This window comes from Trichomycterus rosablanca, chromosome 15, assembly GCF_030014385.1.
Source record: "Trichomycterus rosablanca isolate fTriRos1 chromosome 15, fTriRos1.hap1, whole genome shotgun sequence".
Taxonomy (NCBI): Eukaryota; Metazoa; Chordata; class Actinopteri; order Siluriformes; family Trichomycteridae; genus Trichomycterus; species Trichomycterus rosablanca.
The window spans coordinates 21,497,211-21,516,662 of NC_086002.1; the positions used below are offsets into that span (position 1 = coordinate 21,497,211).

Genomic DNA, 19,452 nt, shown 5'->3' on the forward strand with positions numbered 1-19,452 from the left:
GACTGGAGTGAAGGCACTAAAGGACAACCTCCATTTTGCTCTTCGCCACCCATCTGCTTCTTGGACTGACTCGACACAATACGTACATCCTCAACCTCCCTCACCTGCTTTCAACCATGAAGGACCATCAAACATACAATCCCCATCACTGGAGAACACAGCTCAGGCTGAGTTTCTGACTATTGACGAAAGTTATTATGACCTTCATCATCAGACAGTGACACAGCAGTCACCAGCAGAGACATCACAGTCATCCTGCAACTTCTCTCTCTCAACAACATCACCTCCACATATGGATTTTACAGAGAAAATGGAGAAACTGGTGTGTGTTGGGACTAAATTCTCACACTCCATCTCAGCCAGTCCACAGGTTTCACCCAAAAAGCCCAGGGCACCCCTTCCCCCCCGTGCTCTGAGGCCACTTCAGCACCGTCAGCAGCAGCCTTGTACTTCATCTACTCTGGCTGTACAGAGTTCAGAATGTTTAGCGAGTGCTACTGATAGCGACTTCAGAATACAAAACAATGATAACACGTTGTGATGTGTTCAGGGTCCTTGCTATAGCAGATATGATACTGACAACAGTTTGGAGAGTAAGCTTGGACCCAGTATGTCTGAAATGTTTTCTATTCCTGTGTTGATTAGAAATAGAAAGAATAGAACGCATTCAGCATATCAAGTCAACCAGTTTAACCTCTTACCTGTACCACGACAACCTCGGGCTGCCCCAGGGGCTCCTGTGGTTCCTTTAAAGCTAGCTCTACTTAATATTAGATCTCTAGCCAACAAATCTTTTTTAGTGAATGACATAATTTACATTTACATTTACATTTTCAGCATTTAGCAGACGCTTTTATCCAAAGCGACTTACACAGTGAGCGGAACACAATGAGCAATTGAGGGTTAAGGGCCTTGCTCAGGGACCCAACAGTGGCAACTTGGTGGTGGCGGGTAATTCTATCCTACAGTTTAGATTTTCTGTTTCTAACTGAAACATGGTTAGCAGAAGGCAGCAGTGCCACTGTTCTTAATGAAACAGCACCAGCAAACTTCAGTTCTATGAATGTGTGTGGAAGTGGTAGGAAAGGTGGAGGAGTAGCTGCCTTATTTAAAGATGTATTCCAGTGCAAAGAGACTGTACTTGGCAATTTTATGTCTTTTGAATACCTCTGTTTTATTTTAAAAGGTACTCCCAAAATTTTATTTTTAACCATTTATAAACCTCCAAGATACTCTGCATATTTTATAGATGAACTTGCTGAACTACTGTCAGTTATCTCCACTGAGTACAGCTTTTTCATCATAACTGGGGATTTTAACATCCACTCAGATAATAACAAGGACAATAACACCAAAGAACTTTTTGGACTTTTTGACACGTTTGGTCTATTGCAACATGTGAAAGGGCCTACACATACTCGAGGGCACACTCTGGATCTAGTCATTTCTAAAGGTCTTAACATTTCTTCTGTTATGGTCAAGGACTTGGCCCTCTCTGATCATTTTTGTGTCTTCTTTGAAATGCTGATCACTCCAGATGCTCAAACTAGCTCTGTTTCTGTTAAGAAAAGGAATATAAATGAAAGTACTAGTTCTCAGTTTATGGAGGCCATAGCTATATCACCAACTTTAATTGCAGAGTCGGTTGATGAACTCCTGGATAACTTTAACGTGAAAATATTGACTGTCATGGATGTGGTTGCCCTGGTAAAAGTCATGAAAACATTGAGCAAACAGAAAGCACCATGGCGTAACACAATGATGGTAATAGCTCTGAAAAGAGAATGCAGGAGAGCTGAACGTAAGTGGAGGAAAACTAAACTTCAAATCCACTATGATCTCTATAAGCAAAGCCTTTGTAGTTTTAACTCGGAGTTATGCAGGGCTAGACAGCTGCACTTCTCTAAGATCATTAACAGGAACATCAACAACACCCGCACTCTATTCAACGTGGTCGACAAGCTTACAAATCCTCCAAAACGGATCACGCCAGAACTTCTGTCCACAGAGAAATGTAATGAATTTGCTCATTTCTTCTGTGAAAAAATCAAAACTATTAGACTGACCATCAACGCCACTCAGTCAAACGATGAAACCATGCTGCCCCTACAGACACCTAGAAATAACATGACTATTATGTCACAATTTAATACAATAGACCAAAACACTCTGGAGAAAACAGTTCAGCATCTTAAATCATCGACATGTTGTCTCGACATGCTGCCATCTGAATTTTTTAAAACTATTTTTAACTCTGTAAAAACTGATTTGCAACACATAGTTAATGGCTCACTAGCATCAGGTGTTTTCCCAGAGTCACTGAAAACAGCTGCCATTAAGCCACTCCTAAAAAAGAGAACTCTGGATGCGTCTGTGTTAAACAGCTACAGGCCGGTCTCAAATCTTCCTTTCATAGCTAAGATCATTGAGAAAGTTGTTTACAGTCAAGTCAGCAGTTATTTGAATTGCAGTGGTTATTTTGACAAATTTCAGTCAGGCTTTCGAGCTCACCACAGCACTGAAACGGCTCTCATAAAAGTGTTAAATGATCTACGACTGAATACTGACTCAGGTAAAATATCAGTTCTGGTTTTACTGGATCTTAGTGCAGCCTTTGACACTATAGATCATAGAATACTGCTGGACAGGTTGGAAAACTGGGTTGGACTTTCCGGAACAGTCCTTAATTGGTTCAGTTCTTATTTAGAAGACCGGAGTTACTTCGTCACTATTGGCAGCTGTGAATCTGACAGGGTAGCTATGACATGTGGAATCCCCCAGGGATCAGTTCTCGGACCTCTTCTGTTCAATCTTTATATGCTGCCATTAGGCCAAATGCTACAGGCTAACAACATTGATTACCATAGTTACGCAGATGACACACAGATATATCTGGCTCTCTCACCAGATGATTACAGCCCAATAGATTCACTGTGTCAGTGTCTGGAGGACATCAATAACTGGATGAGCCAGAATTTTTTACAGTTAAATAAGGACAAAACAGAGATTGTCATGTTTGGCAGCAAAGAGAAGAGGATTAGTGTCAGTGAACACCTCAGTTCCCGGGCTCTAAAAACCAAAGACCAAGTCCGAAATCTTGGCGTTCTAATTGACTCAGATCTCACATTCACCAGCCATATTAAAACCATCACCTTCTACCATCTTAGAAATATAGCCAAAATCAAGGGTCTAGTGTGCCAACAAGACCTAGAAAAGCTCATCCATGCTTTTATCTCCAGTAGGGTGGACTATTGTAATGGTCTCTTAACTGGACTTCCCAAAAAGACCATTAAACAGTTACAGCTCATTCAGAACGCTGCTGCTAGAGTTTTAACTAAGACGAAGAGAACTGAGCACATCATTCCAGTTCTAAAATCTCTACACTGGCTTCCGGTTAGTTACAGAATAGAATTTAAAGTGCTGCTACTGGTCTATAAATCACTGAATGGGTTAGGCCCAGAATACATCTCAGAAATGTTTAGAGAATATAAACCCAGTAGATCTCTTAGATCCATGTACTCAGGTCAGCTAGTTGAGCCCAGAGTCTAAACTAAACACGGTGAAGCAGCATTTAGCTGCATATAACTGGAACAGACTGCCAGGAGATATTAGATGTTCCACAAATGTAGAAATCATTAAATCCAGGTTAAAAACTTTTCTTTTTTCTTGTGCCTATGATTGAGCTCGAAATTTTTGCTATTACCCTCATTTTATCATATTTCTTTTAGTTTTTCATGCTCTTAATAATTCTTTTTATAGAGTAGTGTACATTCTAAATTGTAATGTATATTTTACTATATTTTCTTTTAGTTTTCATGTTTTAATTGCTTATCTCTCTTGTTTTAATTTCGTATTTCCCAAATTGTAGGGTATATTTTACAATATTTTCTTTTAATTTTTCACGTTCTTAATTTTTTATCTCTCGATTGAATTTCATATTCTCTTAATTGTAACTAAATGTTTGCAAGAAGTCTTTCTGAGATTCTAGATCTCAGGAATGTTTTAATGCTTTTAATTAATTTTTTTTCCTTATGTGAAGCACTTTGAATTGCCAGTATGTATGAAAGGTGCTATACAAATAAACTTGCCTTGCCTTGCCTTATAACAGGGCTAAGTGAATTAGCATGAACAAATTGAGTATTTCTGAATGTAACTGTTGGCAGGTCAAATACTGCGCTTTTATCTAAAGCAACTTACAAACTTGTGATGAATACCATGAATCTAAGCAATTGAGGGTTTAGGGCCTTGCTCAAGGGCCCAACAGTCACAACCTTACAGTGGTGGTGCTTGAACCAGGGACCCTCCAGTTACTAGACCACTGACTGTAAACTCATTAACATGATGTATACTCTGCATTTTACCTACTAGTAAATAAGTAGTGGCAACCACTTATTTATTTATTTATATTCATAAAAATTTTGTCACCTGACCTGCTGACATCACATATATAATGCCTATGAAATTACATACAGAACCTTGTCTCAGTAGAAAGTAAAAGCCACTAGATTTTGTGCTACACAATGCTGTGACTAAGATAACTGTGACAGCGGTGAGTCAGTTGAGTGTCAACACAGACATAACTGACTATGTCTTAACTATCCTGGATAAATAAGGAGGGTCAGGAAGGGCATTTGGTGTAAAAACTTGAATAACTTTAACTCAGGTGTGTACCTACACTGTAGCTCCACTCTTCTCCTCCTCTGCTGAATAAACAAGTACAATCCGTTTCAAGTGAAAGAGAAAGCCCGTTTGCAGGAATATACAGTTGTTCAGGGGAAAATCACAGTAAGAAACTGAATTCACTGATGTAATGTGTGAATGTTATAAATCTACACTTCATAAAGAAGAATTCTGTTGTGCTTCAGTGTTTCTCTACATGTAAGAGCAGCTTAAAAGCATCAATCTGTAGGAAAAAACTAAAGCGTTAAAACAAATCTCTCTGAGAAGCTGAGGAAAGTAGTCAGAAGGTGAGTAAATTTATTTCTCAGTTAAAATAATGATTAAGATTATTACTGATCTGTGTCAAAGCTTTTTTTTTTTTTTTGCTTTAATACATTGATTAAACTAATAGTTTTAATTGCTGTGTAACAATATGAGCTATGATGAGACAAGACGGTTCGGACACATGCAGAGATGTATAACAGTGCTTAAGGAGAACAAGACACGACAGGATTACACAAGACAGGTTAGAACAAGACGAGACAAACAAACCACCTATGTGTAGTATTAAGCTTTGGGAAAAAGGTGTTAGCTCAGTGGTGTAACTAGGAGCTCATGAACCCCAGTGCAAAAAAAAAAGAAATTGGGCCCCCCTTCACAGATTTTACACACACACATATACAGTGCCTTCACTTATTCCACATTTTGTTACGTTACAGACATATTCGAAATCCGATTTGAGTATAGTTTTCTTTTAAAAAATCTACACGAAATAGCCCATAATGACAAAGTGAAAACATGTTTTCAGACATTTTTGTAAATCTTTTAAAAATGTAAACATTTAAACATAATTCACACCCTTTGCTATGACGCTTAAAATTTAGCTCAGGTGCATCCAGTTTACACTGATCATCCTTGAGATGCTTCTACAACTTGATTAGAGACCACCTGTGGTAAATTCAGTTGATTGAACATAATTTGGAATGGCACACACTTGTCTATAAAAGGTCTCACAGTTGACGGTGCATATCAGAGCAGAAACAGCAAGCAATGAAGTCAAAGGAATTGTCTTTACACCTCCAAGACCGTATTGTGTCAAGGCACAAATCTGGGGAAGGATACAAAAAAATTTCTGCAGCATTGAAGGACCCAAAAAGCACTGTGGTCTCCATTATTCGGAAATTGAAGAAGTTTGGAACCACCAGAACCCTCCCTAGATCTGGCTGCCCAACCAAACTGAGTAATAGGGGAAGAAGGACCTTGGTCAGAGAGGTGACCAAGAACCCAATGGTCACTAAGGCAGAGCTCCAGTGTTCTCTTGTGGCGATAGGACAACCATCCAGTAGGTCAACCATTGCTAACACACTCCACCAATCAGGCCTTAATGGTAGAGTGGCCAGATGGAAGTCACTCCTCACTAAAAGGCACATGGCAGCCCGCTTGGAGTTTGCCAAAAAGCAGAGAATCAAAATTCTCTGGTCTGATGAAACCAAACTAGAACTTTTTGGCCTGAACTACAAGTGTCATGTCTGGGGAAAAACAGGCACTGCTCATCGCCTGGCTAACACCATCCCTACTGTCAAGCATGGTGGTGGCAGCATCATGCTGTGAGGATGTTTTTCTGCGCCAGGAACTGGGCGACTAGTCCGCATAGAGGGTAAGATGACAGCAGCCAAATATAGAGAGATTCTTCAAGAAAACCTGCTCCAGAGTGCTCTGGAACTCAGACTAGGGCGACGATTCATCTTCCAACACGACAATGACCCAAAGCACACAGCCAAGACAACAAAGAAGTGACTTCAGGAGCAGTCTGTGAATGTCCTTGAGTGGCCCAGCCAGAGCCCGGACTTGAATCCAATTGAACATCTCTGGAAAGACCTAAAAATGGCTGTCTACAGATGCTGCCCATCCAACCTGACTGAGCTTGAGAGGATCTGCAGAGAAAAATGGGAGAAAATGCCCAAAAACAGGTGTGCCAAGCTTATACAGACATACCCAAGAAGACTTGAGGCTGTGATTGCTGCCAAAGGTGCTTCAACAAAATATTAAGCCATGGGTGTGAATACTTATGTATATTTTCAATACATTTACAAAAATGTCTGAAAACATGTTTTCACTTTGTCATTATAGGCTATTTTATGTAGATTAAAAAAATATATACTCAAATCGATTTACAAATATGTCTGTAATGTAACAAAATGTGGAAAAAGTGAAGGGGTGTGAATACTTTCTGATGACACTGTATATTTTATTGTTTAAAATAATGTCATCAGGGACTGTTGGCCCTCGAGCACTTTCACATTATTCAGTCTGGCCCTCATAGAAAAAAAGATGGACACCACTGCTTTAACCGATTCAAGTTCAGTGTCGCGTTCAACTGCTACTCCAAATCTCCCACTTTCTGAGTTCAAAGTCGTAAGTACAATCAGAATCTACACTAGAGAAGATTTTAGTGTTTAACAGTTAAACATACTGATTCAGACATTTTTCATGTGCAGTTGCCACTTTATTACCACAATCTTAACTTTCATTCCGTGTCAAGTTCTGTCAAAAATACCTGCTTTCCACTCATACAGTCTTCTACAAAAGTTTGTGCACCTCTGGTCAAATTTTATTGTTGATCAACTGAAAATAAGTCACAACAAAATGGTATACTGGAAACTAGTTTAACAATGGCATTTCCTGCACATTTTAATGCACTTTTAATAATGTCTGATTATTTACTTAACATATTAGTTAGAAAACACACCTAACTGTGCTATAACGTTTTTGATAGCAAGAAAGCAGAATTAATGGTTCCATCAAAATTAATAAATCATTTTGAGGGTCGTCTAGATTAAGTTATTTTGGCAAATGAGAGACGAGCCTTTGTGTTCTTTTTAGTTTCCTTGTCCAGTGTCTTTATTTTGGTGGAACTGTGTACATCGACCTTAACTGAGGCCTGCAGATCTTTAGATTTTCTTCTGGGTTCCTTTGTCCCCTCCTAGAAGAGTCATCAATGTGTTCTTCAAGAAGTTTTTAGTAAATTGGCCACTCCTAGGAGGGTTCACTACTTTTTTCCATTTGTTGATAATGGATCTTACTGTGGTTTGAGTTCCAAAGCTTTAGCAATGGCTTTGTAATTGTTTTTAAACTGGTAGATTTTAATAACTTTATTTCACATCTGTGTTCGACTATTTGTAAAACGTTAGATTATGTGCTGCTTCACATTACCAGACAGGTTCTATTTAGGTGATTTTTAGATTTAGTAGCTAAGGGTGCGGTTACTTTTCCTTATAGGGCCACACACATAATTTTTCTTTCAATAAATGAAACCATTGTTTAAAACATTTTGTGTTTATTTCGTCTTTAATATTAAAATGTGTTTTATGGTCTGATACATACAGTACAAGTGAGAAAACTGAAATAAATATTTTTTCACTGCACTACATTACTGCAGGAAGATAAAAGTGATTAAGAATATAATCATCACACAAAATATTCCCAAAACATAATGATACAGTAGTTCCAATCATTAAAGGTAAGATGAACACAAGGTTTATTCAAAATACCACTTATAATGTATTAGTGATATTTTTAATATTATTATTAGTTTTTAACAGAGCTACTACAATTACTGTCTTTTTTATCTAAAATTTACATTATGATCAGCTACTATATTTAACATAATAAGAATCACATTTTGTTTATCATCATTTTAATCTATTGTAGTTTATTGCTTTAATCATTACTGTAGTTTATTGCTTTAATGCCAGGTTGCCACTGTTGGGCCTCTGAGAAAGGCCCTTAACCCCTTAACTGCTTAGACAACAAACTGACAAAAATCATGTTTACAGATTTGAGCAGGAAGAAGCTGAACAAAGCATCACCACGTAGAATTCGTGTGAAAATAGTAGATGGTGTTTATCTTCACTGCTCTTCATCTCATAATTCAATGCATTAGTATCAAATGCTGTAGAACAAACATGATCAGGTTTTTTAGTCACCTATCAGACTCGACACAATCAGAATCAATATAAACACCAGCACACACACACACACACCAGCTGAAACAATAATACAACATTTTACATGATTCATTGTTCACTGAAGAACCCTGATACAGATGAAGTTCTGCTAATGAGCAGTTCTGATTCCACAATACAAATGCATGTATGTGTATGTAGTGTTTGTGTGTGTGTCTAAGTGTGTGTGTGTTTAGGTGTGACTGTGTATAAAGCAACAGTAGCTTACCTTAATTTTTTTAGGTTACATTGTGGGTCCATCTGTAGATCCTTGAGCAGTTTTACTCCTGATTTTTTTGCATGATTGTCATTCAGATACAGTTCTCTCAGACGTGATGATGGATTTGATTTCAGAACTAAAGCCAGAGCAGTAAAACCTTCATCTGTAATACTGCAGCTCCTCAACCTGCAGAAGAAAATCATTTAATAAAAATCATACATCATCTTGTCCCACCTCCTCCTCCATTCAGATCCACAATCAGACAACATCACTGAGAAATCTTCAACATGTAAAACTATTTTATTATATTAATGATTAAGTGTTTTATCTTGTGTGGGGAAAAAGAGTAAAATATCAACCTCCTACACACATCAATAACAGTTTCTGTATGAATGATCTTCTGTATCTACAGTGTGAACATGAACATCTTACCCCAGTTTCTCCAGTTTACAGTGTAGATTCTCCAGTCCAGCAGAGAGCAACTTCACTCCTGAATCCTTCAGATCATTTTTATCCAGGTTCAGATGTTTCAGACTGGAGGAGTTTAAACTGAGAACTGAGGACAGAACTTCACAACTTTTCTCTGTTAGATCACAATTCCACAACCTGAAGAGAAAAAAAATAGATCAATCAGAGAAATGAAAGACGTCACCCTGCACCAGTAGGTGGAATCCAAGATCTTTGTAAGCTAGTAAATCATTTAGCATCAATCACACGACGACATCTACACAGACCAAGATGGCGGTGCGTGCACAATGCGAGGCTCAGTGTCTCTCCAGACTTTGCATATTAGTAGTTATTAGTCTACTGTTTTTTAGTTTTTGCGTTCCATACTGCCAGGCGAGCATCTCATATAGCCGGCAGACACTGATTAATATTGGTTTAAATAACTTAAACGGTAAATTTGATCTGCAACTTCCTCTGGAAATCTCTGGATCATCGTGGACTACGGAATTGACTCACTCAGCTGAACGAAGCCAGCGCAAGCGCAAAGAACGTAAACAAAGGCGAGGAAAACACGGAGGGCTATGGGCTAAGCTAACGCTAAACCCGCATCGTACGAGAAGGGTATCTCTGCAGACCGGAGCCAGCCGCAAGTAGGAGGGGCTAATACCGCAAGTGGGAGGATACCTGCAAGTGGGAGGGGCTTATACAACAAGTGGGTGGTACAACTCCAAAGTTCCTAAGGACAAAAATGTCCCATTGAAAACCACTGAAAATGCTATTTTTTAACCCACATTTATCTAAACATAAACTAATGCTTTCATTTAGGTTAAAATTTCATTTTAACCAAAGCTTTCAATTTTGAATTTATATATTTTTCTAACAGTTGGCACTACTTTTTCCCTTTAAAAGCATGCAGCAAAATTTCACAATTTTTACTGTTTTCTAAAAGGGTGCCTTGATAAGTGTGTCACTATTGATGTTGGATAATAGTGTGTGTGTGTGTGTGTGTGTGTGTGTGTGTGTGTGTGTGTGTGTGTGTGTGTGTGTGTGTGTGTGTGTGTGTGTGTGTGTGTGTGTGAAAAAGTGTCTTGAAAAGTGTATCACTATTGATGTTGGTGTGTGTCCAACTTTTTAAATCTTTTCTCTTTGAAGACCACACTCTGCATTATAAACTAATTCAATAATAAAAACGATGAGTAGAGAGAACTAAAACAAAATAGGACTTTGTTTGGGCTCGCTCAGGTTGTTTATGTAGGTGTACTGCAGCCATAGGTATAAGTATTAGCAGTAGTGCAGGAGTGGTCATTTTGGAGATGACAAGTCCTTACAGCACCCAGGAGGTGCTGGGATTGATCATGCACTCTGAGTCCAACTTATCTGAAGATGACAGCAGAGAGGACATGGACGAAGCAGCGGCAAAAATGAACTTCAAAAAATGGCAAAATATTTTGGTCTCCCTCAAACACCGAGGCGCTCCATTACATCCCAGAAGCCAGGTTTAATCCTGGGATCTACACACTATGCCACCGCCTGGATAAATTAATCCTTAGCCTCTGGAGGAGATGAGGGTGGTCCTGTAGATGACAGAAGGGCTCCAGGGACACATCATTACCTGTGACAATTTTCTCACCTCCTTTGCACTGGCAGAGGAGCTGCTCAGATGGAAACTGGCCCTGTTTGGCACAATTCACTGACACAAGCCTGAGCTTCCCCTCAGTTGCTCCAGGCAAGAGCGCTCTTCTCCTCCACCTTTGCTTTTATGAAGACTCACACACTGGTCTCTTAGTCCTTGACTGGGCAGGGATGTGCTGCTCCTAAGCATGAAACACCGCACAAGGTGGGAGAAATGCCCCACACATCAAAAAGAGAGGGCATCTTCTATCTTCCAGCTGCTGCAGGAATAGTAATTTATCCTACTTGCTCTCTCTTTCTCTCTCTCTCTCTCTTGCCCTATATATATTTTTACAGCAGTTTTGGGAAGAGGCAATTTTATGTCCTTAGGGACAAATGTGTTAGAATATTAAGGACCTCTTAAAGGTTAATTATTTGGGTGTTAGATTTACAAGAAGGGGGTTATAATGTTATGCTTCTACTATAGAATTACTAATATTGTTTAGTAATACCTCTTATCCAAAATCAGAATGTAAATGCATTTTATTTAACTTGTACCTGTAACCTGTACCTGACAATGATATTTGAACAATAACAGGTAACATATACTATTTTAATTGTATTTTTATTATGTTTCTGATGTCAAAGTTGCATATTAAATAGTGGGTTAAGACCGGAAATTCATTGAATACTACTTCTTTAGGACCCTGTCTTGCAAAGACGTTCTTTCGCTGATATCCACCCATTTTTGTATAAGCCCCTCCTATTTGCGGGTATCCTCCCACTTGCGGTATAAGCTCCTCCTACTCAGGTTCTCCAGTCTGCAGAGATACATACAGTGGGGCTAAAAGTATTTAGTCAGCCACTGATTGTGCAGGTTCTCCTACTTAGAAAGATGAGAGAGGTCTGTAATTTTCATTATAGGTACACTTCAACTGAGAAAAAAAAATCCAGGAAATCACATTGTAGGATTTTTAAAGAATTTATTTGTAAATTATGGTGGAAAATAAGTATTTGGTCAATAACAAAAGTTCAACTCAATACTTTGTAACATAACCTTTGTTGGCAATGACAGAGGTGAAACGTTTCCTGTAAGTCTTCACCAGGTTTGCACACACTGTAGCTGGTATTTTGGCCCATTCCTCCATGCAGATCTCCTCTAGAGCAGTGATGTTTTGGGGCTGTCGCTGGGCAACACGGACTCCACAAATTTTCTATGGGGTTGAGGTCTGGAGACTGGCTAGGCCACTCCAGGACCTTGAAATGCTTTTTACGGAGCCACTCCTTTGTTGGCCGAGCCGTGTGTTTGGGATCATTGTCATGCTGGAAGACCCAGCCACGTTCCATCTTCAATGCTCTCACTGATGGAAGGAGGTTTTGGCTTAAAATCTCACGATACATGGCCCCGTTCATTCTTCCCTTAACACGGATCAGGCGTCCTGTCCCCTTTGCAGAAAAACAGCCCCAAAGCATGATGTTTCCACCCCCATGCTTCACAGTAGGTATGGTGTTCTTGGGTTCTTCTTCTTCCTCCAAACACGACGAGTTGAGTTTTTACCAAAAAGTTCCATTTTGGTTTCATCTGACCACATGATATTCTCCCAATCCTCTTCTAGATCATCCATATGCTCTCTGGCAAACTTCAGACGGGCCTGGACATGTACTGGCTTAAGCAGGGGGACACACCTGGCACTGCAGGATTTGAGTCCCTCTCGGCGTAGTGTGTTACTGATGGTAGCCTTTGTTACTTTGGTCCCAGCTCTCTGCAGGTCATTCATTAGGTCCCTCCGTGTAGTTCTGGGATTTTTGCTCACCATTCTCATGATCATTTTGACCCCACGGGATGAGATCTTGACCCCAAGGGAGATTATCAATGGTCTTGTATGTCTTCCATTTTCTTACAATTGCTCCCACAGTTGATTTATTCACACCAACCTGCTTGCCTATTGTAGATTCACTCTTCCCAGCCAAACAGGTGCCATTAATACAGGTAATGAGTAGAGGACAGAAGAGCTTCTTAAAGAAGAAGTTACAGGTCTGTGAGAGCCAGAAATCTTGCTTGTTTGTGGGTGACCAAATACTTATTTTCCACCATAATTTACAAATAAATTCTTAAAAGATCCTACAAAAAAAGATTTCCTGGATTTTTTTTTCTCATTTTGTCTCTCATACTTGAAGTGTACCTATGATGAAAATTACAGACCTCTCTCATCTCTCTAAGAAGGAGAACCTGCACAATCAGTGTCTGACTAAATACTTTTTGACCCCACTGTACTTGCATTGTACACCGGTTCCCAGCATTTTTCTCACCAATGTACGATCTCTGTCTAACAAAATGGATGAGCTGCGACTCTGGACTATAACACACAAGTGAATCATGGAATGTAACATCATGATTCTGATGGAGACGTGGCTGAATTGCAACATCCCCATCAGCGCTGTGGAGCTGGATGAACGTAGCATGTTCAGAGCGGACAGAGTGGCAGCAAACTCCGGTAAGAGTAAAGGAGGGGGTCTGTGCAGTTATGTTAACAAATCGTGGTGTACAGACTCCATTGTTACTGAAAGTCACTGCTCTGTGAACGTGGAGTATCTGATGATTAAGTGCAGACCTTTTTATCTACCGAGAGAGTTCTAAACTGTTGTTGTTACTGCAGTTTACATTCCACCTGATGCCAACGCCAAGTTAGCTTTGGAAGAACTGAGTACAGCAGTCAGCAAACAACAAACTGCACACCCAGACGGAGTTTTTTATAATTGCGGGGGATTTTAATCACACCAACCTGAGGACTGTTCTACCAAAATTCCATCAGAATGTCTCCTTTTCCACTAGAGGAAAGAACACCCTGGACCATGTGTATTCAAACATTGCAGTGGCATACAAAGCCACCCCCCTCCCCCACCTGGGACAGTCTGATCACCTTTCATTGTTCCTGCTCCCCAGGTATGTGCCACTCATCAAATGTGTGAAAACCACAACAAGGGCAGTTAAAGTGTGGCCAGACAGAGCCATCTCCTCCCTACAGCATCAGTTCCATAACACTGATTGGAGCATATTTTCGTCTGAAGCCTCCATGGACATAGACTTGGACACATACACATCATCTGTAATAAACTACATCAACACGTGTATTGATAATGTCACCTCTGTCAAGCATGTGAAAATCATCCCCAACCAGAAAGCCCTGATGAATCGCGAGGTTCGACTTCTAGCTGAAAGCATCGGGACCGCTGCATTCAGGATCGGGTGACACTGAGGCCTACAGCTCAGCCAGGGCAAATCTGAAAAGGGGCATCAGAAGAGCCAAACACACCTACAAACTGTCTGTTGAGGAGCACTTTCACAACTCTGACTCCCGTCGTATGTGGAAGGGCATTCAGACACTCACCAGCTACAAACCCTCACATCCAACCCTCTCCATCCAACAGTGCGTCCCTCCCAGATGAGCTTAACAGGTTCTACGCTCGCTTTAACTACAATGGACTTCACACCACACAGAGTCGACTACCTGAGGACTGCAACCTCCTTACACTCTCTACAGCTGAGGTGTGTTCAGTACTAAGTAAAGTAAACGCGAGGAAGGCTGCCGGCCCTGACGGCATCCCTGGACGTGTCCTGAGAGCATGCGCTGAACAGCTAGCCCAGGTCTTTACTAACATCTACAACCTGTCACTGGCCCAGGCTACTGTTCCTACGTGCTGGAAGACATCGATCATCATTCCGGTGCCAAAGCGTACTACTGCAGCTTGCCTGAATGACTTTAGACCGGTAGCACTCACACCTATTGCAATGAAGTGCTTTGAGAAACTGGTTCTCTGCCATCTGAAAGCGGCGCTTCCACCAGCACTGGATCCCTACCAGTTTGCCTACCGTGCTAACAGATCAACAGAGGATGCCATTTCCACTGCCCTTCACTCCGCTCTCACCCATCTGGACAATAATGACACCTACATACGGATGCTGTTTATTGACTTCAGTTCCGCCTTCAATACGGTTATCCCAACCAAGCTGGTAGCCAAGCTCAGTGACCTGGGAATCAGCACCCCCATGTGTAACTGGGTCTTGAACTTTTTAACAAACAGACCCCAGTCTGTAAGGTTGGGTAGTCAGGTGTCCTCTAGCCTGACTTTGAGCACTGGTGTTCCACAGGGTTGTGTGTTAAGTCCATTGCTTTTCTCCCTGTTCACCCACGACTGTGTGCCGCTGCATAGATCCAACACCCTCATACATTTCTGCAAATATTTTATTATATCTTTTCATGGGACAACACTATAGAAATAAAACTTGGATATAACTTAGAGTAGTCAGTGTACAGCTTGTATAGCAGTGTAGATTTACTGTCTTCTGAAAATAACTCAAAACACAGCCATTAATGTCTAAATGGCTGGCAACATAAGTGAGTACACCCCACAGTGAACATGTCCAAATTGTGCCCAAAGTGTCAATATTTTGTGTGACCACCATTATTATCCAGCACTGCCTTAACCCTCCTGGGCATGGAATTCACCAGAGCTGCACAGGTTGCTACTGGAATCCTCTTCCACTCCTCCATGATGACATCACGGAGCTGGTGGATGTTAGACACCTTGAACTCCTCCACCTTCCACTTGAGGATGCGCCACAGATGCTCAATTGGGTTTAGTCCATCACCTTTACCTTCAGCTTCCTCAGCAAGGCAGTTGTCATCTTGGAGGTTGTGTTTGGGGTCATTATCCTGTTGGAAAACTGCCATGAGGCCCAGTTTTCGAAGGGAGGGGATCATGCTCTGTTTCAGAATGTCACAGTACATGTTGGAATTCATGTTTCCCTCAATGAACTGCAGCTCCCCAGTGCCAGCAACACTCATGCAGCCCAAGACCATGATGCTACCACCACCATGCTTGACTGTAGGCAAGATACAGTTGTCTTGGTACTTCTCACCAGGGCGCCGCCACACATGCTGGACACCATCTGAGCCAAACAAGTTTATCTTGGTCTCGTCAGACCACAGGGCATTCCAGTAATCCATGTTCTTGGACTGCTTGTCTTCAGCAAACTGTTTGCGGGCTTTCTTGTGCGTCAGCTTCCTTCTGGGATGACGACCATGCAGACCGAGTTGATGCAGTGTGCGGCGTATGGTCTGAGCACTGACAGGCTGACCTCCCACGTCTTCAACCTCTGCAGCAATGCTGGCAGCACTCATGTGTCTATTTTTTAAAGCCAACCTCTGGATATGACGCCGAACACGTGGACTCAACTTCTTTGGTCGACCCTGGCGAAGCCTGTTCCGAGTGGAACCTGTCCTGGAAAACCGCTGTATGACCTTGGCCACCATGCTGTAGCTCAGTTTCAGGGTGTTAGCAATCTTCTTATAGCCCAGGCCATCTTTGTGGAGAGCAACAATTCTATTTCTCACATCCTCAGAGAGTTCTTTGCCATGAGGTGCCATGTTGAATATCCAGTGGCCAGTATGAGAGAATTGTACCCAAAACACCAAATTTAACAGCCCTGCTCCCCATTTACACCTGGGACCTTGACACATGACACCAGGGAGGGACAACGACACATTTGGGCACAATTTGGACATGTTCACTGTGGGGTGTACTCACTTATGTTGCCAGCTATTTAGACATTAATGGCTGTGTGTTGAGTTATTTTCAGAAGACAGTAAATCTACACTGCTATACAAGCTGTACACTGACTACTCTAAGTAATATCCAAGTTTCATGTCTATAGTGTTGTCCCATGAAAAGATATAATGAAATATTTGCAGAAATGTAAGGGGTGTACTCACTTTTGTGATACACTGTAAACATACACACACACACACCCTTATACACAAACTTACATGCACATACACTAACATAAGCACACTCACAAACACACACATAAATCCACAAACACTTGCACATAGGCATACATACACCAGCATGCTCAGATTCTGACACAATCATATATATATATATATATATATATATATATATATATATATATATATATATGATTGTGTCAGAATCTGAGCATGCTGGTGTATGCTCATGCTGGTGTATACACACACACACACTTGCATACACTCACTCACACCCACATGCACACAGAATAGACACTCTTGTACACATGCACTTGCACAGCCCACGACCACACACACGATCAACACAGTTGTTCGCTGGACAACTTAAATACATATAACTACTGAATTGTACTACTGTGACTGTATTACACATAAATGTCATCTTCCTGACCTACCACTTACCTACTTAGTACCATGTAGTGACCAATACTTGTGTCTAGTCTCGTCTCCCTTAATTACTTTTTAGTACAACCTCTGGCAAACAAAATGGATGAGCTGCGACTGTGCACCACAACACGTGGGTGAATGGTGGAGTGTAACATCATGATTCAGACGTGGTTAAACTGTAACAGCGCGGTGGAGCTGGATGTTCGAAGCATGTTCAGAGTGAACAGAGTGGCAGTAAACTCCGGTAGGAATCGAGGAGGAGGTCTGTGCATTCATGTAAATAAATCAAGGTTTACAGACTCAACTGTAACTAAAAGTCATTGATCTGCCAATCTAGAGGATCTGATGATTAGGTCTGATCACCTTTCTTTGTTCCAGGTGTGTGTGTGTGTGTGTGTGCCGCTCAGCAAACGTGTGAAAAGAGTTAAAGTGTGGCCAGATGGAGCCATCTCCTCTCTGCCGCCTTCATAACACTGATTGGAGCATTTGAAAAAGTTAAAAAGTGTTTCTTCAGCAGCTGTTTCTAATCATTCATTATTTATTCTTTGACTAAAAATTATTGGTGTAAATGTTTTTGATATACATGTTGTGTAAGGTTACAGTAATTATCACTAACAGCACAAATAAAAGAAATAATAAACACTAAAATCAAAGAGGGACATTTTTTTATAAATTAGGTGTGTGTGTGTGGGGGGGATAAAATCATTTAAGTAAAATATTGAAAAATAAACAAATGGTGAAATTTAAATGTACACCATCACCACTGTTATGCTGCAGCACTGAGACCTTCTACCTTTGTGACATCATTGTGATGACACTGAGTGTTCTATGAGAGCTCAGTTTAGTTGAACCTTCAGTGTTTGTACATAATTTCTCACGATGGCTGCTGAACAGGAGAGACGTGCTACCGACCGTCCTTCTCTAATGCGACGCTTTTTGACCAGTCTACGTCTGTGCTGGCCGTTCGATCGAGTTCGTCCTCAGATGTCTTTTCAGGACGTCTGTGGTGGCGAGATCGAACCGGAGGGCAGCGTGGATGCAGAGAACCAGATAGTTATGGAGGGATACTTGTTGAAGAGGGCCAGTAATGTCTTTAAAACATGGAGCAGGTTTGTAGAGAGCTAGAACACACGATGAGCAAACATTTAGGTAGAAATGAATGGATAATTAAACACCTCGTATCATCATAGTAATCGTTTCCTAAACATTGTACATGTTACTGACTCAGACTGATCAACGGCTTGTTAAATCAGAATACACGACGATTCAACTCTGAATGATTTAATGTGAAGCTCATTTTATATCATTGTATTAGTTACAGGTGAAACTGTCACGTGGGAAGAAGGGAGGACTCACACGCAGAGATAAATACAAATTATATATTTTATTTATTAATAATAAACAGAAAAATAAACAGGGAAAATAAAAGGGCAACAGAAAAACCGATCGGAACCTCCGACGGGAGAAGCGAACCAAAAAATGACAAAAAGGAAAAAACTGAAGAGAGCTGACGCGAACCCCGGTCTTCTAGGCGAGAGCCGGGAGCGTTACCACCGCGCCACTCTGGCACGGGTTAACAAAACGCGCGTAGACGCTGAAAGCGCTACGGAGCACCGTTGCGGGAAAAAACCTCCGCTGACTTCTAGCCCCAGCACAGCGGTAGGCTAGCGTGGGAATCAATCGGTGACAGATCAGCTTACGGTCGCCGTAGCTGAAGCACACCGATCTGAAAAAGAGAAAAGATACAAGTTCAGATTAGGCAAGCTCAAACATGCGGATTCGAACCGGGGTTGCTGGCAGACCAACCGAGTACCTTACGGAGTCACCACCCAGCGGTTGTGGAATCCAATGAATAGATTCAATATAAGCAATGTGGCGGAGCACTTGAACCAGCGCCGATTCACAGCGTGTATGCAACCGCTAATGCTAAATGCTAATGGAAATAAACAAACAGCAGTACGAGGACTGCACGGCGTCGCACCACGCTATGTCTAAGAGGAGAAAGGAATACTGACTACCTCGACCTTGCGGTCTACACACCCTAATGGCCTTGTGCCACCAGGGGAACCACCTAAGGCTACGAACAGAGTGTGGACGAGCTGCCACCAGGAGAGCGAAAACAAACAAAAGGTGCGACACCCGCTGCTGCACGGAGCTGGCTTAAATAGCCAGCCCCACAGCTGCGGGTGATCAGCCCTAATGAGCCACCTACCACTTAAGGCCTTGTTTTCTGAGCTCTGTAACACCTGTTTCGCTGGGAACCCGGGGCACGTTCACCAGCTACTACAGGCCT

The 19,452-nt window shown here is 41.3% G+C and overlaps 2 protein-coding genes across 3 annotated transcripts in view; both read left to right on the forward strand.

The window, feature by feature from the left end:
• LOC134328786 (uncharacterized) overlaps positions 1 to 19,452 on the forward strand; it is a 765,451-nt gene that overhangs the window by 647,143 nt on the left and 98,856 nt on the right. Inside the window, exon 3 of the mRNA XM_063010014.1 lies at positions 13,402 to 13,420. Coding sequence (XP_062866084.1) covers positions 13,402 to 13,420 — 19 coding nt within the window. The remainder of the gene's footprint in view (positions 1 to 13,401; positions 13,421 to 19,452) is intronic.
• Positions 1 to 19,452, forward strand: part of LOC134328787 (arf-GAP with coiled-coil, ANK repeat and PH domain-containing protein 3-like) — a 29,108-nt gene that overhangs the window by 1,384 nt on the left and 8,272 nt on the right. The window contains exon 1 of one of the 2 annotated variants that reach the window (XM_063010015.1): positions 18,196 to 18,268. The exons of the other annotated variant lie outside the window; for it this stretch is intronic. Coding sequence (XP_062866085.1) covers positions 18,216 to 18,268 — 53 coding nt within the window. The 5' untranslated portion in view covers positions 18,196 to 18,215. Of the gene's footprint in view, positions 1 to 18,195; positions 18,269 to 19,452 lie in introns of those variants that run through there. 2 annotated transcript variants of the gene reach the window in all.